Source organism: Mytilus galloprovincialis, chromosome 7, assembly GCF_965363235.1.
Source record: "Mytilus galloprovincialis chromosome 7, xbMytGall1.hap1.1, whole genome shotgun sequence".
In the NCBI taxonomy this organism is placed as follows: domain Eukaryota; kingdom Metazoa; phylum Mollusca; class Bivalvia; order Mytilida; family Mytilidae; genus Mytilus; species Mytilus galloprovincialis.
The window spans coordinates 62,469,600-62,492,836 of NC_134844.1; the positions used below are offsets into that span (position 1 = coordinate 62,469,600).

The 23,237-nt window shown below is 32.0% G+C and overlaps 1 protein-coding gene across 1 annotated transcript; it reads left to right on the plus strand.

The window, feature by feature from the left end:
* The first annotated feature begins 4,234 nt into the window (after window positions 1–4,234).
* Window positions 4,235–23,214, plus strand: LOC143083435 (sodium-dependent glucose transporter 1-like). The gene is made up of 3 exons (XM_076259695.1): window positions 4,235–4,367; window positions 7,633–7,926; window positions 22,149–23,214. The coding sequence occupies exons 1-3, from the start codon at window positions 4,361–4,363 to the stop codon at window positions 23,150–23,152; spliced, it is 1,305 nt and encodes a 434-aa protein (XP_076115810.1). The 5' UTR covers window positions 4,235–4,360; the 3' UTR covers window positions 23,153–23,214.
* The last annotated feature ends 23 nt before the right edge of the window (window positions 23,215–23,237 follow it).

Below are 23,237 nucleotides of genomic sequence, written 5' to 3' on the forward strand. Positions count from 1 at the left end.
CATACATGTATAGACTTAACGAATCAGTTTGTCAACATATTTGACTTAAAGTTGACGCTAAATGATACATGTATAGGTGCCATCAGTATTAAAAACAAGTAACAAGAGATAACATTTTAGAAAAAAGTGTCATTGGCACTCACACCACATCTTCCTATATCTAATTAAAGAATTGAAATTTGTTGTCTGCATTTTTTTTTTTACAAATTAAATGCAAATGACAATTAACGTTTTTGACGAAGTGGTTCTTGCTAAAGTATGATAATCACAAGTTTTAATTTGGTATACATTCCTATAGATGATTGAAAAAAACCAAAAAAACTTAAAGGTCATATAACTTTAAGTTAATGGTGATGATGTCAAAGCAGATATATAGTTTTATATAACTTGCCAATATAACTAGTCATACAACAATTTTACGTTGTCAAAAGGAATTTAAGTTCATTCAAAATGCGTTATAGCCGTCAAATACATTTGCTATTTTTTTAATATAGCTGTTAAGAAAGGATCGTTAATATGCCGTGTTGATACATTTATGGGGTTGCAAGATCAATATTTGCAATAAACCCTACAATGGCTCCCCTATTAATGATAGAAACAATACGTGGCGTAATGACTAGATGATTTTGACGAAGTCAAATCTTGTCTGTATCATGATCATAATTCTGTTATTTCTGCAATACTTAATCATAGTGCTTCATCTTGTTTTTTTATGTAACATATTGCCTGCTTGTTTTGAATAGCATCGTTACATCTTGTAAGCCAGTTAAAAGACTAAAAAGTTTCAACGGATGTCCTTGTTTTTGTATAATATGCCGACGACTCTTAAGACAGATTATTTAATTAATCATTAATTTTTCTGATATATATTGTCCTATACTAGTCATTTATCGTTTGTTCTGAGATTTTAAAACCCGTTTTATCGTTGTGCTGATTAATTAGATGGGCGTAGCTTATTATCTTATATAACCATCATCAGATGCATGTAAACGAATTGAATGCAACTGAAGTAATTGAATTAATCGTATTCAGTCACCATACGATTATATTTGCATATAGATATCAGAAGATGTGGTATAAATGCCAATGAGAATACGCTCCATCCAAGTCCAAATTTGTAAAAGTGAACCATTATAAGTCAAAGTATGCTCTTCAGCACGAAACCCTGGCTCACACTTAACATCAAGCTATAAAGGGTTTAAAAAATGACTAGTATTAAACTATTAAAACGGGATAACTAATGGTCTAATGTATTGGTTAACTACCTATCAAAAAAGACGTATGAACTTTTCTAACTTCTATTTCAATTTATTAAATTAGCCATGCTTATGCACAATACTGATCACGTGATTTAATTAACGCACATCGATCTGCCGTATACCAGTATGACTTAATATCTCTGTTACTTATTTTGTTAAACAGGAGTCGGGTTTGACGTCATGGTGTAAAGGAAAATAATATGAAAACAGGGATATGCGGAAATTCACAAAACAAACAAACCGCCATTAATTGAAGCTTTAATTACCAAAAAAAAATGAAGTAGGTTTTTCTTGTGCAATGTTTACAGAAATATTCATATGTCATTATAACAGAAACATGAGAAAGGTTCCGAAAAAATCTAAACAAAAACAGATTTTTAGTTTAATATTGATAATAAATATTTTACATCTTACCATATATATAGGATCACTGGTTCCAGTTAAGTTACTTTTGAAATGTACAGTCGGATAGTACGCAATAATTACACGCATCAAACGCACCCCTTGAAATATGTTCTACTTTCTGGTATGTGCTTTCTAGCCAGGTCTTAAATAGTTGTGTTAAATCGACCAGACAACATTATACATTGTTATAGGCGAAAATTACTTGATATTGTGCTGCACAATTTTCAATTGCTTTTTTCTTTTCAAGTCAGCACAATTTGGGGAGTTAACATTTTAGATGATATATATCACATGATTATCGTTATGACATTTAGTAGTCCCATGTAGGGACCCTCAACTCGTAGGAGAGCGTTCTCTCTGGAGTCAGTAGTTGACTAACTGCTAGGCAAAACTTTTTTCTTACTCTTCTTAAACGAGAGGCAATTGAAGCTTGCGACCTCATGCGACATGTGGGAAAAGTTATCAAAGGTACCAGGATTATAATTCAATACCCCAGACGCGCGTTTCGTCTCCATAAGACCCATCAGTGACACTCAGATAAAAATAGTTATAAAGCCAAACTTCCAAAAAGTTGCACCAAATATGGCTAAGGTAATCTATTCCTTGGGATTTTCTTATCCCAAGCATAGATTACCTTAGCCGAATTTGGCACAACTTTTTGAAATTTTGGATCCTCAATGCTCTTTGTACTTGTTTGGCTTATAAATATTTTGATATGAGCGTCACTGATGAGTCTTATGTAGACGAAATGCGCGTCTGGCGAATTAAATTATAATCCTGGTACCTTTGATAACTGTTGGATAAGAAAATCCTTAGTTTTTTTCTCGAAAAAATCAAAGTTTTGTGAACAGGAAATTTATAAAAATGACCATACAATTGATATTCATGTCAAACGGTGAATCATTCCGGTAAAGTATTTTGAACATTAATCAGTTTTCTAAAACATGAGCATGAAAATTGTTTGAGACAAACTGTTAAACATGTTAAATGCCAAAAAACTCTATTTGAAGTAAAGTAATACTATTTTACCGTCTAAGGTTATGGAAGAGCCGGACGCCGACAAATTAGGGTTACTCCGTCACATTCTGTGTGTGTGTGTCCAAAGTCTGGAGCCTGTACTTCTCTCCTTGTCGTTTGCTGCTGTATGTCATAATTGTTTTATGTTAATTATTTTGTACATACAATAGTTAATCGTTTTAATTGTTTTACATTTGTCATTTAAGGGCCTTTTTTTCGCTGACTATGCGGTATCAGTTTTACTCATTGTTGACCTGTACGGTGACCTAACTTTGGGGGTTAATTTCTGTGTCATGTGATCTCTTGTGCAGAGTTGTGTCATAAGCAATCAAACCACCTCTTCTTATTATTTACATCGTTCACATCGTATGCATCGCGATGTTGACAATAAGGTGTCAACATCGTGTTTATATTGTTTATATATATATAAAGTCTATACCTTTCTGTTTACATCGTTCACATCGTAAACATCGCGATGTTGACAATATTGTGTCAACATCGTATTTATATTGTATACATAAAGTCTATACCTTTCTGTTTACATCGTTCACATCGTATACATCGCGATGTTGACAATATTCAATATTGTATTTATATTGTATATATAGAGTCTATACCTTTCTGTTTACATCGTTCACATCGTATACATCGCGATGTTGACAATATTGTGTCAATATCGTGTGTATATAGAGTCTATACCTTTCTGTTTACATCGTTCACATTATTTCGCGTTTTGTCCTTTCTTCACCACCTGGAGGAAATTATATTTTGGCGATTTTCTGCTTAACTTGATGTAGTTTAATAAGGAAAGATCCAAGTTTAACATATTCGCGACGATGAATATTCGCATTTGTTTTTCTACTCGAAAATAAATAAGTTGGTTTCTTATATTACTGTTTAAAAGGTTGCTAACAGCTGTCCGTTACAATTTCAGCTTAGTACAATAAAAAACAATCAGCATTTCAAAGGATGCAAACTTTTTTTTTCTGAGACTATAACATGGTTTTCATTATTATCATAAAGGAGGATTAATGAATCTCGTGGACATTTACAAATGATAAATTGATTCGCAAAGGTATAAACAATCATGTTAGAATTAAAAAAGATATATCTCATTCAAAAGAATACATTAAAATATACCAGATATAGTGCTTAACTGAATCACTGTATAACTCCAAATACGACAGCTATTAAACAACAGGGGATGAACATTCGTATGCAATCTAGTTCAACGAGATTACCACATATTTCAGAATACGCAAGCAAAGTAAAAAAAAACGACGATAAAGGTGTTCATAATAGCACAACAATTAAAAGACGAACATAATCTAATGCACATTTAAAAGACATTTCAACGCTTCAAAATGTTAAAGTGTCGACTTAGTTACAGCACTGGTTCTTATCACAGACTGTCATATAAATTGTCACGATATCATTAATATGTGTGTAATGTATATAGTATAAGATAAAAATTCGTTGACTAAGGTGGATTTGTATTCAAATATTTGGAATATGTCTGATAATGACGAAAATAAACCAAACACAATTATTTTGAAGGAACTAAACTCAACGGATGAAGTGGAAGAAACGAACCAATCTAGCATATTTATTCGACTTCGTACAGATGCAATATACAGAGGCAAATTGTATCAGACATTTTCTTTATTGTGGTTAAATGCATGTTTGGTGAGTGTGAAAATTAAAGAAAACAACGAGATAACATTATTACATTATTTGCATTATTATAAATAATTTCTACATAAAATAAACATGTGGAATACCTCAATGGGCAGACCATCAAACAGAATCAATATGAGTCGGATTTAAGCAAATATAGGTCAACAAGCGGTTATTAAAAACACGTAAAACAAATGCAGCTAAGCATGCTACAAAGCTCTAGAATTGCGCTAGTTATACATTTGACACAAAAATGATAACATACGTATTTACTATACACAATAATAAACGAAAATTAGTATGATATTCAACAATGAACAACACAGAACAAATTACGGACTCTTGAATTTGGACAGGAACGTACACATAGCTTGTAGAATATTGGCTTGCAAACGCACGTACATATTTCCATACCCTCAACCCTCTTCTAAACGTGAATAGTACTGTAACGTTACACAAAGAAGTTGAAAAAAAACCATAACCCATTATATCGATTGAATGCAATCTAAGTAACTAACAAAAATACGTTCGCAACACGTATCGATTTATAAGTTTCAAAAGTTGCTAATGAATAGCACATAGCCAATGACAACTTAAAAAGAAGTCATCACACTAAATCAACAGTATCAATCACTATAAGTGAAAAGAACATAATGCGAAAAGCGTGGTAAAGAGTGTAAATTAAAGTTTATCTGCTAAACAGTTTCCTACTGAACATTGATGTACAATAAAGCAGTTCATTTTCACTTTAACGTTACAGACACACACGATTTGAAATCAGCTAAAACAAAAAGAAATATCAATTAAAAACCAATTGTTCAGAGAACAATTGAAGGTCTTTCCACCAAAACAATGTATTTTAATATGAAAGGTGTAAAAATAGGTTTAAAATGTCATTTCAATCGTCAAATGATAGCTTATTGTACGCTGATTCCAAAAATATATGGTTTCTAAACAATATTTTTTTTAGATAAGGGAGATAATTTCTTACTTCCGGTTTGAAAAACTCTATTTCCGATAATATTTGACTATTTACTTGACACTGATTCCAAAAATATCTTGTTTTTTATACTTTTATGTAATAAAGTACAATAAATAGCTACTTCCGGTTTACACAAGGTCACTTCCGGTTGTTTTTTTAAGTTTAAATGGTTTGATACCGTTTGTCAAAAAGTCTCATGACTTTATTATGTATACAGATGGGGTAAAAGCAAAGGTCAAAATCTAGAACGTCAAATTAAGCTATGACCTTGTGATCAATTTCAAGGTCATTAACCAAGAACCTCAAATCAAAAGACCATAGGTCTTAATTATGTTTAGTTAATGAGTTATATCACCATACGCGTATTTTTAAATACCAAAGGGGAGAAAACTCCCTTTCACATTCAACGTACCCTTGCAATCAAAATTTACGTGTTACGACATGTCACAACAAACGATTTAGAAAAAATAATTTGTCGATATCTTAAACGTTTTTTGGAAATGAGTGGAAATGAGCCATATTCAAAAATTAGAATATGACCTTGACCTTTGACCTTGACCTAATTTTCATTTTTTTGGACCAAGGACCTCAAATCAAAAGATCCTAGGTCTCTATCAATTATGGTTTACCAGTTAGAAATGCAATTCACTTATATCAAATGAATAAGGGGAAATAACTCTCGTATGGAGCATTCATATCACTTCGATCAAAATAGGACAAATCATGCAAAGGATATAACGAGCAATTTTGTAAAATAAATTTGTCATAATATTTTACGTTTGCGAAGGAGTTGCGCTCACAAGGAAAACAGTGTTTGGGGAGATTACTCCTACAAAGAAAAGTTTTCGGTTACGCAGGGTAAATTTCAAAAGCGCATCAATTGTTCGATATCATATACCAAATATCTAAGCGACATATTGCAAAACAAATGTTTATCGCAAGAACAAAATTAGGCGGAAGAAAAAAAAAAAAAAATTCAGAGAACAGTTGAAGGTCTTTCCATCCTTTTTGATATGAAAAGTTGTGAAACTAAGTTTAAAATGTCATTTCAATTGTCAAATGATAGCTCCTAGTAAGCTGATTCCAAAAATATATTGTTTCCATACATTTTTTTTTAAATAAGGGAGATAATTTGTTACTTCCGGTTTGAAAAATGTTACTTCCGATTATATTTAAATATTTACTTGAAACCGATTCCAAAAATATCTGGTTCTATATACTTTTATATTAATAAAGTACAAAAAATAGCTACTTCCGGTTTACAAAAGGTCACTTCCGGTTGTTTTTTTTCAAGGTTAAATGGCTTGATACCTTTTTCTAAAAGTTGTATATCTTTATCATGTATACATATAGAATAAAAGCAAAGGTCAAAATATAGAACGTCAAATTAAGCTATGACCTTGAGATCAATTTCAAGGTCATAAACCAAGGACCTCAAATCAAAAGACCATAGGTCTTAATTATATTTAGTTAATGAGTTATATCACCAAACGCGTATTTTTTAATACAAGAGGGGAGAAAACTCCCTTTCACATTCAACGTACGCTTGCAATCAAAATTTACATCTTACGACATGTCGCAACTAACAATTTAGTAAAAATAATTTGTTGATATCTTATACAGTCTTTGGATATAAGTGAAAATAAGCCAAATTCAAATATTAAAATATGACCTTGACCTTTGACCTTGACCTAATTTTCATTTTTTGGGACCAAGGACCTCAAATCAAAAGATCCTAGGTCTCTATCACTTATGGTTTATAAGATAGAAATTCATATCACTTATATCAGATGCATAAGGGGAAATAACTCTCATATGGAGCGGTCATATCGCTTCGGTCAAAATAGGACAAATCATGCGAAGGATATAACGAGCAATTTTGTAAAATAAATTTGTCATAATCTTTTACGGTTGCGAAGGAGATGCGCTAACAAGGAAAACAGTGTTTGGGGAGATAACTCCTACAAAGAAAAGTATTTGTTTACGCAGGGTAAATTTCAAAAGCGCATAAACTGTTAGATATTATATACAAAATATCTAAGCGACATATTGCGAAACAAATGTTTATCGCAAGAACAAAATTAGGCGGAAGAAAAAAAAAAAAAAAAAATAATCAGAAGAAAAACAATAGGTCTTTCCACAAAAAAGTGGAAAGACCTAATTATCACCATTTAGACAATGCATCGTATGTATCTATGTTATTTCTTTTATTTGTATATGTCCTTCAAATAATCAAAAGATGTTCGTTTACTATTGAAGTTCGTGCATTTCAAAATGTTAATAACACTTTAGTTTCACAGGGGTGGAATGCAGGACAACTTGGACCAGTTTTACCAGATTTGCAAGTCTTGACAAGTACAACATTAGATGAGGCTTCATATTACTTAACAGCTCTCTCATTAGGATATCTCATCGGAGCTTTAGTTGCAGGATGGATATTCAGACAAAGACACCACATGATTACTATGTCAACACTAACTGCAGCATTCGCCATTTTGACAGCGGTGATCCCATGGTGTAAAAATTACGTTTTAATGATAATATTGTTTCTTATACGTGGAAGTGCTAGAGGTGTGATTGATGCAGGTGTGTGCAATTTATAAAAAAAATCAGTTAATATCCTTATAATATTTTTAATGTGCGCTACATGCGATAAACGATACTTTATATCAAGAAAAATAGATGTATTAACACATTTTAATGTAGGTAAATAGTGTAGAGCGTGAATTTGTTTGTTGTACAGCATGGTAAGCTTTATTTTTGGATAATAAGACCCTACATATAAACAGTCCCCAGCAAAAATTATATGTTTGTCATGTTATTCTTGTATTTGACGTTTGTAAATAATTAATTATACGGTTAATTGGAATGTTCAGTGTTTACACAAAACTGAATGATCCAGGATGTCCCTTTCACCACCACCAATTTAGTAGAGTTTTGAACTACCGATAGTCTTGTTCTTGAATGTGTTTTTTTTTTTATTTAAAAAAACATATTAGCGGTTATATTTTATGAACACTTGTTATTTGGTGATGAAAGTCGGATTTATGTTAACTTTAATGTACCGTTGTTTGGTTATCGTCTATTAGTCTCATGTAATTCACTAACATGCGATTACAAGCGTTATAAAATTAAGGATGTCATTCAAACGTTATCAATTACGTCAATGAAAATTCAACATTTCAAGATACGCAATCAGACATTCAATATTATTATTATACTTACCTATCAAAAAAGTTATCAAGAATGGATAAATCGACGAACAATGGGACGAACATGACCAAAGAGGTACAGTCCCTGTAACGTAAAAGTTAACACTTTTTTCGTTCGGGAATCGTACGTACAGCGTTCGGTAATCGTTCGTATAGAGATCGGTCATCGTCCGTACATCGTTCGTATAGCGTCCGTACAACGTTCGGTCAGCGTTCGTTCATCGTTCGTTCATCGTATGGTAAATGTCACCGTTGAGGGTTTTGTATAACGTATGCTTCATGGTATCGTTAATCGTTTTATTTGTCGTATGGTTTATGGTATCGTTTAGCGTTTAGCGTTTCGTTTATCGTATGGTATGTAATATCGTTTAGCGTTTCATCAATCGTATGGTATATCGTTTTGTTAAGCGTCTGATATACAAGTATGTTAGGGTTTTATTTCAGAAAGTTATTTCAATTATTATAGTTTTGAGTTAAAATGATTTAATATAAAAAGATGCGAGATAAAAAAATAAACAATTATTAGTTTGGATTGGATTAAATCTCTAACTAATATCATTATGGAATATATATAAAACGAAAGGGAAACGTTTCCTCCCATCACATTTTGACATGAACAACAAGAGACCAAATACCGCGATATAAGTCTATATGTCTCTCTCACTCCTCCGCCAAATATTTCTCTGATCCAAATACTTCCTTGACACAATAAATTATATATAATGTTATATAAATGAGGCTTTCTATGAAGTAAACGTTTTATATCTAAATGTATTAGAAAAAAAGACAACACATCCATGGTATTTGTTCTCCTCAATGTCAGAGTCTGATATATACCGAAAACTGCCAGGGATATATAAAAATTCGTTGAAGATATCTATGGAACCAGCATCGCTTGTGATTCCTGCTGTCGGTGTTAAAACTGGGTTTTTTTTACTGTTAAAAGTGCTTAAGTCCATGTATGAGTAAAGTACAGAATTAAAAAATAACTCTACCTTTTTCATATTTCTTTATCATAGAGGTAAGCTACTGGCCAAGTTTCACTTATTATGTCGCAAATCATTTACCTTAAATAACCAATCAATTGTATTCTAAAAGAAGTTGATTTGTTCTTTGTACGAATACATGAAATATTTGTCACTGGGCGTTATGTTTGCAATCGATGATCAAATACAAATCTACAGTATTTACATGAAAGAGACTAAATAATATATTTTTTTATTATTATTTTACACATATTTGAAGGATCGAAATAATCAGTTCTACAAATGGATGTTATTTAAAGACTTGAAATTTTACAATTATCACATGCATCTATGAAATTTTTTATCGACGCACCAAACTTTTCCCTTTCATCGTGCATAGCTCATTTTCCGATTCGCTTAAGGTTTCTAACGATCTTCTTACTTGTTCATTACATTCTAAAATTGAAATCCTACACAAATTGCAAAAACTTTTATTCTCCGGCTAGATTGCGTAAAAGATAAATACTGTTTCGTTTGTGTACACACAATGTTTTGAAGGTCGATATCCAGTTTCGATAAAAAAGAATTAATTTGCGCCACAACTTAATTACGCCAATTCTTTTTTTGCATCACTTTATTGTAAAAACTGCAGCATTCATTTGCGCCAATAAAACAATCATTTAATTGCGCAAATACTATAGACTTGTTTTCCAATGTTTGTTCTAAGTGCACCGAGGAGGTCCTTTCCGGTATTTAAAGGTACAAGAAGAAATACCGCAAAGTGCCTCCTTAGTGCATGCACTTAGAACAAAATAGTGCATTAAGGACCTGATGGAATGATATAATTGACACAAAAAACATGGCATACAGAAGGAAACTTTCTTAAAGTACAAAATTTCAAATTTTAGTAATTTTAGTAATTATAAAGTTATTTAACAGTCTAATGTTACACGAAGGTGTAAATAGGTTAATCGTTTCGAGGTTATTATAACACAATTAATAAAATAGAGACTGGAAATGGGAAATGTGTCAAATTCCATTTATTGGCGCAATTCATATTATAAAAAAAAGAAGAGACGAGCGCGATTCAAACCTTTACAATATGACAAATTACACTTGAACGTTTTGACACACCAGTAAATTCTTCGTCCGGGGATATACACCTGACATTAATCTACCTTCAGTAACTTTACAATACCCAGCCGTGTCATTTCCGTATATTGTACATGTAGATAGCACGTGTGATACATGTATATACACCAGAAATACCCATTCAAATGATTTTTATTTTTAGAAGAACTCCATATCGGGTAACATTAAATATACATAAATATTAAATTACAATTGAAAAAAAATGGAAATAATAAGTTCAAATGTTGTTTTATTAAATGCTACTAGGTACATATGTATATGTAAACTTATGTTATTACGTTATTTCATGTACCTTTTTTTTGGCTTCAATTACTTTTTATCTTATTGACTTATTCGTAAATCGAAAAACGCACAAATCTGAATAGAATCATATGGCATTGAATGATTTCTCTAACTCCAAACTAGTTATACATGTGCATGTAGATGCCACTTAAATTTTATTTTTCTCGTTGGGTTGCTTGTCCATTAATTGACGTTTACGCTATATTCTTTTGTTCGGTAGTTGTAAAAAAACGCTAATCTATCAATTTCACAAGAAATATAATACTCGTAAGTCATGAGCATTGACACAAACATAAAATAAAATGAAACACTTTAAAGCTGTTTAAATTATGCAGTGCATTTTGAAAATATAGTTTTGAAAAACCGGTTATTTTTGTTAAATACTTTTTCTGTCCCTTTTCTTAAAAATTAGGACACGTGTCACTGGTTAATATAGAACTAGTCAACCATGAATAATCCAAAACAACAAATTTGTGATTGGTTTGTCACACTTGCTTATATTATCATATTACGTATTGTTTTCGGCTCAGACTACTACATCTGTCTGTGCTATCGCTCTGTGTGGGTTAATTATTTTAATACCGTTTACAAATCGATCTCTGAAACAAATTATACATAAAAAAATTATATCATGAGAATTAAGTCAAAGTAAAGATTAAACTTATGCATGGCGGAAAAGAAATATATGAAAACGATAGTTCAATGTACATGCAGCCTTGCAAATGATATTTAAAAAAAATATATTTACTTTATAAAACTTAGGACTTTAATCTAAGTATTGTTGATGGGATGTTGAAGTTTTCAGAACGTAGAAAATCTATCAGTACACTATTATATCAAAATGTGTTTGGTGTCCATTTAACAATATATTGTTTAAGAGTTTAGTGTTTTCTTATTCATTCTGACATCTGTGTCCATGGATCTTAACAAGAAATTGCGAAGACGTAATGCTTATCTGTTTACCTTTAATTTTAAAAATGATTTTTCAACAGAATATTATATATATAAAACTGTTTAATTTTTGTTTTTCTTTGCGAAAACAAAACGGCCCTAAAGCTAAATATCATCGTCAGCATGTATAATGGGAGGCGATAAACACTTTAGAATATACACCACCTGCTGGATCTTTTTACCTGGGCAAATATCTTATTACGTAACAAGTATGAATGTAAAATTCTCGATATGGTATATTCAGGCGAATATACATGGTATCTCTGGACTGGGGAATTTAAGATATTTTGATCTCATAATGTAACATGTAAATTTATTTGTGCTTGATGTAAAAAAAAAATGCATTTAGCCATTTTATTTTCAAAACTTCTTTAAAATGAGTTGACTTTGAGCATATGTTTATTTTCAAAACCAGGGACAAATCACTGATTTTTCAATTTTAGACCAATCTCATTATTTTCAGCAGTGGGCAAAGTATTTGAAAAGAAATTGTATTTAAAAATGTATTTAATCACTTAATTAGTTATATTTCAAATATACAAAATGCGTTTCTGTTTCATATTTGCCTTTTGAGAATACTAATGCAGGAGTTCCACAAGGCTCTGTATTAGGTTCCCTACTATTCCTTATTCATGTATATGACATAGCTGGTAATTTGATAAGTCTAACTCGATTGTATGCTAATGAAACATCCTTTTCTTATTCAAGAACTAGTCCTAACACAATAGTGAATGTCTTTAATAGCGATTTAGAACAAATTTTAGCATGGTCTAAGGATTGGTTTATTGATTTTAATCGGAACAAGACAATTACTATGCTATTCTCCTGTAATTCTTCTCCAAATGATATTAAAATAAGAACTTCAAAATCAAGTAGTAGAATTGGGGTCGGTAGAAATACCGCAAAGGACCTCCTTAGTGCACTAGGAACAAAAATGTGCATTAAGGACCTGATGGAATGATACAATTGTCACAAGGGACATGGCATCAAAAAATAGACTTTGTAAAAATTTCATAATAATTATTTATATCTTTTTTTTATTAGAGAGTTATTTAAGGTTTTCTCGACACGTGCCTCAATCAGTTGATTGTCACCTGTGTAATCGGTAGAAGTTCATGTTCGCCCAACCTTGACCCGTTTATAACCCGCTTTTATACTGATTAAACATGTATATGGTATTTCAAATTGTTCTGGGTTTTTTTTCCGTTTGTTTGTTCCTGCCGTGTTTATTCTGTATTTCTGTCTGTTATATTTTTTTACTTCTAATGTAATGGCGTATTTTCAACTCATATATTATCAGATTATTACATGGCATTTTTCATATCGCATGTATTATCAGCCCTAGGTTCAATATCAGCCCAAGAGCCGCATAGCTCGAGGGCTGATATTGACCGAGGGCTGATAATACATGCGATATGAAAAATGACATGTTATGATCTGTTTATCATATGCTTCAACAGTAGAGAAAAATAATACATTCATATATTGATCCTTTAACGTGGTTCCCGAAAAGAAGTTGAAAGAGTAAAAAGTTCACGGACGTCGGACCCCAAATTTGATACATTCAATATGAAATCTTTCTATCATATGCATCAACAGAGAAAAAAAACACATTTTAATATGGACGAATCGACAAAAAAAAAATAATTCAACAATATACATAATGAACATTGTTTGGAAAAGTCAACTTTTTAAAAGTAACTTCCTAAATTATGTTTCAGACAAACTTAAAAAATGCATTTATTTAATAATTTTTTTTTTTTTTAATTTAATTTAATTATTTTATACAATACACTTTCCAGTATTCAAATAATTGTTTTGTACACTACTTTGTAATGTTTTTCACTGAAAACGTAGCATTGAGGTGTAATTTCCGGAATTTGCCGAGTATCACCGGAATGCCATGTGATAACGTTACGGAAAGGCATGTGATAACAATCGAAGCATGTGATAAACTTTTCATATCAGCCCGCTAAGCACCAATTCGAAAAATATGGAAAATACTTTAATTTAATGCTATTATCATACGGTAAAAATCATATGTTATTTAGTCTAAGTACATGATAAATTTTTTTATCCTTTTAATTTTAAAAAGACAAATAATTGTGAAATCTTCACGGAAAGATGAGGATGATATTTGGTTGCTTAAGATCCAGTGGCCAATATTTCATTCATTTTTCTGATGTCAACCAAACCTCACAGCAAGGATTTTAAAAGGATAGAATACTGGCAAATGCAGAAAGATTATTTTGACTATCTTTGCTGCCTTGGTCTCTGTATGATGATTTATTATGTTTTAAGGGAGACTAAACTCATGTTCTACAAAAACAAATATATTCAGTTTTAATGAGGTTTTAGTCTAATCTAATTTCTGATGTGATTTACTGAGAATGTATCATTTCTGTTGATAAGAGGCAGCACCAAAACATGTTTATCTTTAACATGTTGTCAGGTTAAATGCATATAGGGTTAACCATGTATAAATTTAAACACTTTCCTTCACGTGTTTAGGAGAGGAACATATTGAGGATAAGAACTTATTTACAAATGCATTACAAGTAAAAATATGTATAGCTTGATGTTTAGGCCCTAAACACGTTTTAAGAGTGTAAATATGACTTATTTATTTCCATCTACTTCATTTTAACTTTTGTGGAAAACCATACCATATCTCCTTTCGCTTATTTTTGTTGTATATATTCATATATTCATACACCACTTTCATTTATTTCCAAATCTTAAAATCATTTATTTCCACAGTTGTCCAGTTCTTTATCGTCTCTTCAATTAATAATCATGGCAGAACGGGCTCTAGAGTCATATGATTAAGTTAACTAAATTATTAAGTTCTCCCACATTGTGCATTATATTTCTTACATCACTATGCTTATTACATTATAAATGAAAATGGTATTCATCTTCAATTGTTAAAATAAAGAAGAAAATTTGATTATTCAGTAATAAATTAATCGTTCAAAGAAGACACTTATGATTTATATTCTCTTTTTAAAACATAAAATAGTATTTACCGCTTGCAGTTTTAAAACTTCTATAATACTTTTGTAATCGGGTTTTGAAGAGCCCTACGGAAGCCACATACTTTCATATGTCTTTCAAGGTATAATGAAAGAATGTATAGGAAATGAAAGCTCAGAAGCATGTTTTTTTCTCAATTTGTATCTCAAAATTGGCCTCTTTAAAAAAAAAAAAGCTTACATATTCAGTTTCCTTAAAAACAAATTTTAACAAAGGCAAAGTAAACACAAAATTCAATTTTTTATTTTTCTTTCATCAACTTGAAATTATACCATGCTAAACCGTTAGGTGCATTCAACAACAACCATAAATTAATCAATTAGTAACGATCAAAAGACATTTTTTTATTGGATAAGGTTGATTGAACATGATGATTGGTGGGTGGCAAGACAATTGTTTATTGGATAAGGTTTATTGAACATGATGATTGCCGAGTGGCACGCGCCGATTAAAAAGCATTTTACTTCAAAATTACAATATCTTTTGATACCAAACTTTATAAATATGAGTTATATACTCATATCCTCTTATATCCGTGTTCTTTGAGGTCTCAACACATCGTTTTAATGTCCTTAGTGCAAAAGCTTTCTTCTTAGTGCACTAAGAAGTCCTTTGCGGTATTTCTACACACCGGTAGAATTGTCTCCTGTCATAAACATTTAAGTATTACTTTTGATTCCAATGGTAAACTCTATACAATATATATAGAAAACGTTTTAAAGTGTGCAAGCACAAGATTAAATTTCTAAAAAAAATTGAAATATGTATTGACTAGGATTTGTCTTATTCGCATACACTTATAAGATCAATTATGTAATATGCACGTGAGTTATGGAATGACTGTACTAAACTAGATTCCAACAATCTGGAACATGTTCAGTTTAAAGCAGGAAGATTAGTAACTGGGTTGCCTGTCTTTACTAGTCCGGAAGTTATATATATAATCAGTGGTACAGGACATTTGCTAGTGGACAAAGAAAATCCAAAAAAGCTCAATATGTTCTATTCGTCACATAAAGTGGGACTGCCTCTTCAACTTTGTATTTATTTGGCTTTTTAACTATTTTGATCTGAGCGTCACTGATGAGTCTTATGTAGACGAAACGCGCGTCGGCGTATAAAATTATAATCCTGGTACTTTTGATAACTATCTACGATTTAATGCCATTTTTTTCAGTTAAAGATAAAATATCAGAAAATCCTTTTTTTTTCATATACTATCGAATGAAATAGCCTAAACCCTGACATATGTACGTCCAGAAATATGAATATATTTATCTAACTTGACACAGACACAATTGCACGTCAATCTTTATTATTAAGGACAGTTGATTGGATTAAAGTGATGGATTGCCACGCCTATATTAAAAATGAGATCCTATGAACAGACTTCAGATAGCTCCCAGTATTCGAATTCGATAAAAAAAAATATTTATATCTTGTATTGTTTCAATATTAAAAGTGTTGGGTAACGTAGTTGAGTTTTAGATTAAATTTGGGAAGTCGTGTTTACATGTATCCCCATTTGTTAGGTTATTCAACATGATGAATAAAAAATTATCAGCTGGTTTTAAGAGTTGCAAATATTAACAAATTAAATTTATGATACAGAATTATTTTTTTATTTGTGTTCCTCAACAGTGTTTGTTAAATTTGTTTTCCTCGAATCGCGAAAAGTGAAGAGTTTTTCATACGTGTAAATCCAGAATTCACACAAACGACGTTCATGAATGGTCTGTTCAAAAGTTTAGTTTCACTTTTCAAAATATTTCAGACACGTAAATAATATAGGTTATTAGTGCTAGCTTTACAAAGAAAATATCCACTGACATGCATAATATCTAATGCCATGGGTCACGCATGGACTGTCTTATTTTATAGGGATGCCCATGTGGCACATCAAAGTTAAGATTGATTTAACCATTGTACTTTAGAATTGCAACAAATCTTAAATTCGCTTGAATACATTAACCTGTTATCTTGTCGACTTTACAGCTAATTTCCTAATGCTTGTAGAGTAAAACTTTGGTAGGCTTGCTTGCTCTGTTTGTATAAACATGAATTAAAGCTTTGTAAATAACATTGACATCTTCTAACAATATAGAGGCATATTTTAATCTGTATATATTATATTTAAATTTGATTGGAAATTATCCAAATTACAATTGTAAATGATACAAACTAAGCAATCAAGTTAACCAAAGTCTCGCTTTACATGCATTAGGAAATCAGCTGTTAAGCCAACATAAAGATAGCCGCTATGTCCTGAGAAGAGACCACGATGAAATTTGAAAGTTAAACAAATCTTAGTTTTCACGGGAACGAATATTTTGTTAAAACGTTGTAGTGATTAGATCATCAATGACGTAATTTAAAAAATAAGACAAGGTCGAAAATAGTTCTAGAGGTCTATTAGCAAGAAAGTCTCCTCACTCAGCTTGTGGTTATGTGTTGGTGGTGGATAGAGTCACACCGACTTACAATTGACTATTTCTCTGCGGTTACAATTAAAGATCGTTGTCGAAATCAACACTAGGGAGATACCATTAAATTTTTACAGGGTAGGGGTGGGGGAGTTGTGGCCAGGATGAAAAATGTTGTCCTGCATTTTTCTTTCAATGTAATCTCAATGTAAATGTAGTTCTGTTTTTTTTTTATTTTACACTCTATTCTGTCCTGCCTTTCATAGTTATTAATGTATCCTGACTTGTTTTTCATAAGTTCATAATGACTTTTCTTTTTGGCAAGATGGCCATACTGCCTTTTTTCTCTTATCTCCTGCCATGCCTTTTTCTTTTCAATTTTCATACGTCAGACTAACTTCTTCGTGCATGTGACTTCATATATATATATTTAAAAAGGGATAAGAAATGTCTTAATTGATAAGTTCTAAATTGCATTTAAAACATCCATTGAAAGTACATTGTATAATTAGAAATCATTGTCCGCTGTTGGAAGTTCAGTTTCGCCATTTTTCGTGCTTGTCATAAGACGAAATTTCCGGGGTCTCGATTGTTAAACTCGTTAAATCAAATAACGAACATATTCCATCTCAACCTGAGAAAGAGTGGCTCATTTACATTAATTTCATCAATGATTATCGTTTTTGAGCTGTTGTACTTTCAATGCTATTTATAAACGCTGAGTAAAATTTAAAATGTTTGGTATACAAATTTTTAATTATTCATCTTTAAAAATATTCAGAGGACAATGGGACATATCGAAGAATCTTTGAGTTCTGACGAAAATTATAGTGTTTTTCTATCTTTCCACAAAGTATATAAAAGTACCAAGCGTTTTTCTCAACTTTGACAACCTTAATATTCTGTAACACTCTTTGCAGTATTTTCCAACGGCAATTTTCAAAGTGCTTAGACAATTCCAGTGCACCGTTACGATTCAAATATGATGTAATGGTATAAAAAAACCTTGCAGTTTTGTAACTGTTGACAAAAACATGCTACATTTTAGAAAAATGGCTGTTAAGATTTTACCTATATCTGCCGTTGCCATATTGGGATAGTCGTAATTCCAGTTACGGTTATCAGTTTAATACCAGTGCAGTTGAGAAATATGGTGCAGTTATTCAAATGCAGATGTAAACCTTATCAATATTAAACCCAATCCCGCAAGCAGCTGTGGTCATTCTGTTGAGGATAGTATTCACTATTTTCAAGTGCCCTTTTATCAACGAAGCACGAGAAATATTTTTTCCAAAATTAGAAAGATCTACTATATCCATTTTGCTTTTATTGGCTGGTGACGGTGACCTTTCATTTCAGCAAAACAAAGACATTTTTGAGCCTGTACAATCATATATTATTAATTCCTACATTTTAACAAATTTGATTCGTTTAGGGATAGTCACATGTTAAACTATATGTTCGAAGGTAGAGAGAAAACGGCGGATAGCAAAAAGCATATTTCACAGAGCATATTGCACGGTTATTTTTAGAATATCTAAAAACCGATTTACTTTGTGACGTCATGTAATGAAACAAAATAATTAAATAACAACTAATATGTTGTTATTGTCAAGGAGACAATATGATGTATAAAATTCAAACAAAATCAAATGACGATTTTGATACAAATATACCTAATGGTCTGAAATTGATAATATAACAAATATAGCCTTTGTATGAGGTCAATACAGGATATATCGACCCAAAGAAGTATATCGACCTCGGACTTCGTCCTCAGTCAGTATACTTCTTTCAGGTCAATATATCCTTGTATCGACCTCATACAAAGGCTATATTTGTATAATATCAGAAATACACTAACATGACTAAGATTTAGAACATTCAATTAAAATTCGGAATTCCATCTAAAATACATTGTTCATTTAAAGAAAAAACTAGAGGCTCTAAAGAGCCTGTGTCGCTCACCTTGGTCTAGGTGAATATTAAAGGAAGCAGATGGATTCATGACAAAATTGTGTTTTGGTGATGGTGATGTGTTTGTACATCTTACTTTACTGAACATTCTTGCTGCTTAAAATTATCTCTATCTATAATGAACTTGGCCCATTAGTTTCAGTGGAAAATGTTAGTAAAAATTTACAAATTTTATGAAAATTGTTAAAAATTGACTATAAAGAACAATAACTCCTAAGGCCATTTCGGTCATGTTGACTTATTTGTAAATCTTACTTTGCTGAACATTATTGTTGTTTACAGTTTATCTCTATCAATAATAATATTCAAGATAATGACCAAAAACAGCAAAATTTCCTTAAAACTAACAATTCAGGGTCAGCAACCCAACAACGGGTTGTCCGATTCATCAAAAAATTTCAGAGCAGATAAATGTTGACCTGATAAACAATTTTACCCCTGTCAGATTTGCTCTAAATGCTTTGGGTTTTGAGTTATAAGCCAAAAACTGCATTTTACCCCATGTTCTATTTTTCGCCATTGCGGCCATCTTGTTTGGATGGCCGGGTCACCGGACACATTTTTCAAACTACTAACCCAAATGATGATTGTGGCCAAGTTTGGATTAATTTGGCCAAGAAGTTTCAGAGGAGAAGATTTTTGTAAAAGATTAGTAAGATTTACGAAAAATGGTTAAAAATTGACTATAAAGGGCAATAACTCCTAAAGGCGTCAACTGACCATTTCAGTCATGTTGACTTATTTGTAAATCTTACTTTGCTGAACATTATTGGTGTTTATAGTTTATCTCTATCTATAATAATATTCAAGATAATAACCAAAAACAGCAAAATTTCCTTAAAATTACTAATTCAGGGCCAGCAACCCAACAACGGGTTGTCCGATTCATCTGAAAATTTCAGGGCAGATAGATCTTGAACTGATAAACAATTTTACCCCATGTCAGATTTACTCTAAATGCTTTGGGTTTTGAGTTATAAGCCAAAAACTGCATTTTACCCCATGTTCTATTTTTAGCCATGGCGGCCATCTTGTTTGGATGGCCGGGTCACCGGACACATTTTTCAAACTACTAACCCTAAAGATGATTGTGGCCAAGTTTGGATTAATTTGGCCCAGTAGTTTCAGAGGAGAAGATTTTGTAAAATTTACTAAGATTTACGAAAAATGGTTAAAAATTGACTATAAAGGGCAATAACTCCTAAAGGGGTCAACTGACCATTTCAGTCATGTTGACTAATTTGTAAATCTTACTTTGCTGAACATTATTGCTGTTTACTGTTTATCTCTATCTATAATAATATTCAAGATAATAACCAAAACAGCAAAATTTCCTTAAAATTACTAATTCAGGGGCAGCAACCCAACAACGGGTTATCCGATTCATCTGAAAATTTCAGGGCAGATAGATCTTCACCTGTTTAACAATTCCCATGTCAGTTTTGCTCTAAATGCTTTGGTTTTTGAGTTATAAGCCAAAAACTGCATTTTACCCCTATGTTCTATTTTTAGCCATGGCGGCCATCTTGGATGGTTGGCCGGGTCACAGGACACATTTTTTAAACTAGATACCCCAATGATGATTGTGGCCAAGTTTGGTTTAATTTGGCCCAGTAGTTTCAGAGGAGAAGATTTTTGTAAAAGTTAACGACGACGACGGACGACGGACGACGGACGACGACGGACGACGACGGACGCCGGACGCCAAGTGATGAGAAAAGCTCACTTGGCCTTTTAGGCCAGGTGAGCTAAAAATGGTGATTCCTTAGGCTATTTTCAAAAAAAAAATGACTGAATTTTCTGCAGACTGTAGTTTACTCGCAGATTCATCAAGTACGTATTTCTACGGCTAAAACAAATCATAATTGTATCTTTTAATTTGTTTAAATTTATTTCAGTGTTTATTTTTCAAACTTTTTATGTAAATAATATTGGATCAAGATCGAGTCAGATTAAATTATTATCTATTAAATTATTAATTAAAAACTAAAACATGTATCCAATCTTAATTTTACACATATTATCACCTATATCAAAAGATTAAACAGAACACAATTTTTGTTTTATATTTAAAAAAAAAAAAAAGGAAGCTAAACTATGCACGCCAAGAAACGATGTACGCTTAAACGACACGATATACGCTAAACGAAACGATGTACGCTAAACGATACGGTATACGCTAAATGAAACAATGTACGCAAAATCATACGATGTACGATAGAAGGGTGCTTATGTTATCGTTTATGGTATGGTTTATGGTACATGGTTTCGTTCGTACATCATTCGTTCAGCGTCCGTACAACGTTCGGTCAGCGTTTCGTTTGCATTCGTACATCGTTCGGGAAGCGTACGTACATCGTTCGGGCATCGTCCGTACATGGTTCGGGCATCGTTCGTATTGTTAACTTTTACGTTACACGGACTGTATATGACAGAACAGTGGGGATATCTAAACGAAATTAATCGATAATACGCGTTACAAATAAGCATAGTTGACTAATTGTAACACATCAAATTGATATGCTTATTATGTGGTATTATCAGATAAAAGAGATTTTCAATTATGCATCTCGAGTAAAGTGGCCCCTTAATAAACAAATATAAAAACATAAACCTCGTTTAACCATATGTACACAATAAACGGTCTGTGTTCATGGACACATACAATTTACATGTACCTCGAATCTATACGAAACGTTATATTACTGACTCACACTGCCCGTGTTTCATTTACAGAACTGTATTATTTTACACATGCATACGGCATAGTCAGTACATTATTTGACGTATTTATTTCTATTATTTTGTAGGCTGCAAAATTATGGTATTTGAAACATGGGGAATACATAATGGACCTTATATGCAAGCTGTACATTTTATGTATGCAGTTGGTGGTATAATATCCCCCTTAGCTACAGCTCCGTTTCTAAGCACTCGTATGCATTTGGACAACCAAACATTTACATATCCAAATGTAAGCAACGCTCATAAATTCAGTGAAAACTTAAGTTCAACTATTATTGAGACGCAAGAGACTCATGATTTGTCAGTACATTTTGCATTCGCAATAACTGCCGGTTTTGCTCTTAGCTGTAGTTTGGTATTTGTGTGTTCCCTCTGCCGTTCGACAAAACAAACCAGCGGGAATGACAACCATATCCAACCTCGAGTTACAAAGGATTTGCCAAGATCTATTCGTTTTATAAGTCTCTCGTTAATCTGTGCAACGTTTTGCTTTTATCTGTTCCTTGAAGAAGCAATGGTTTTCTTTTTGCCAACATTTACATTTGAACATTTGCACTGGTCACAGTCTAAAGGTTCATATGCAGCAACATCATACTGGACTGCCTTTGCTATTGGTAGATTATCAGGGATAATAATAACCCATCGATATAAAACATACAAAGTTATTGCTACGTACATAACTGGATTATCTCTTTCCTCATTCGGACTAATGATCACAACATTACATCGAAAAGACATCGGAGTTTGGATTTTTGTGCCAATGTCTGGGTTCTGCCAGTCAATTATATTTCCTTTGTTATTATCTTGGATAGAAGAAGATTTTTTCAAAGTAACCGGCAAGATAGTATCAGTGATAATGTTTCTAGGTTCAGTTGGTGTCATGGTAACACCAATCATACTTGGGTATCTGATTGACCTTTTCACACCTATGTGGTTTCCTTACGCTGAAGCTATAGGAAGTGTTAGTTTGCTACTTCTTTACTTTGTTCTATTATGCTTACGAAGTAAGATTCTTGCTATTCATCAAGAAAGTATTGCTTGTTTAAAAGTTGATGAAACCAGTAGATAATAACGACTTTAAATAGAAAATTTAAGATGGTGGGTTTACTTACCCATTGTTGTGTTAGTAAAGTCTGCTTTATTACTCAAAATCT

What these genes read in the sequence shown, in the direction of transcription:
- LOC143083435 (XM_076259695.1), top strand. An exon ending in TAGAGGTGTGATTGATGCAG is followed by an intron (nt 7,927 to 22,148) that starts GTGTGTGCAATT and finishes ATTATTTTGTAG; the next exon opens with GCTGCAAAATTATGGTATTT.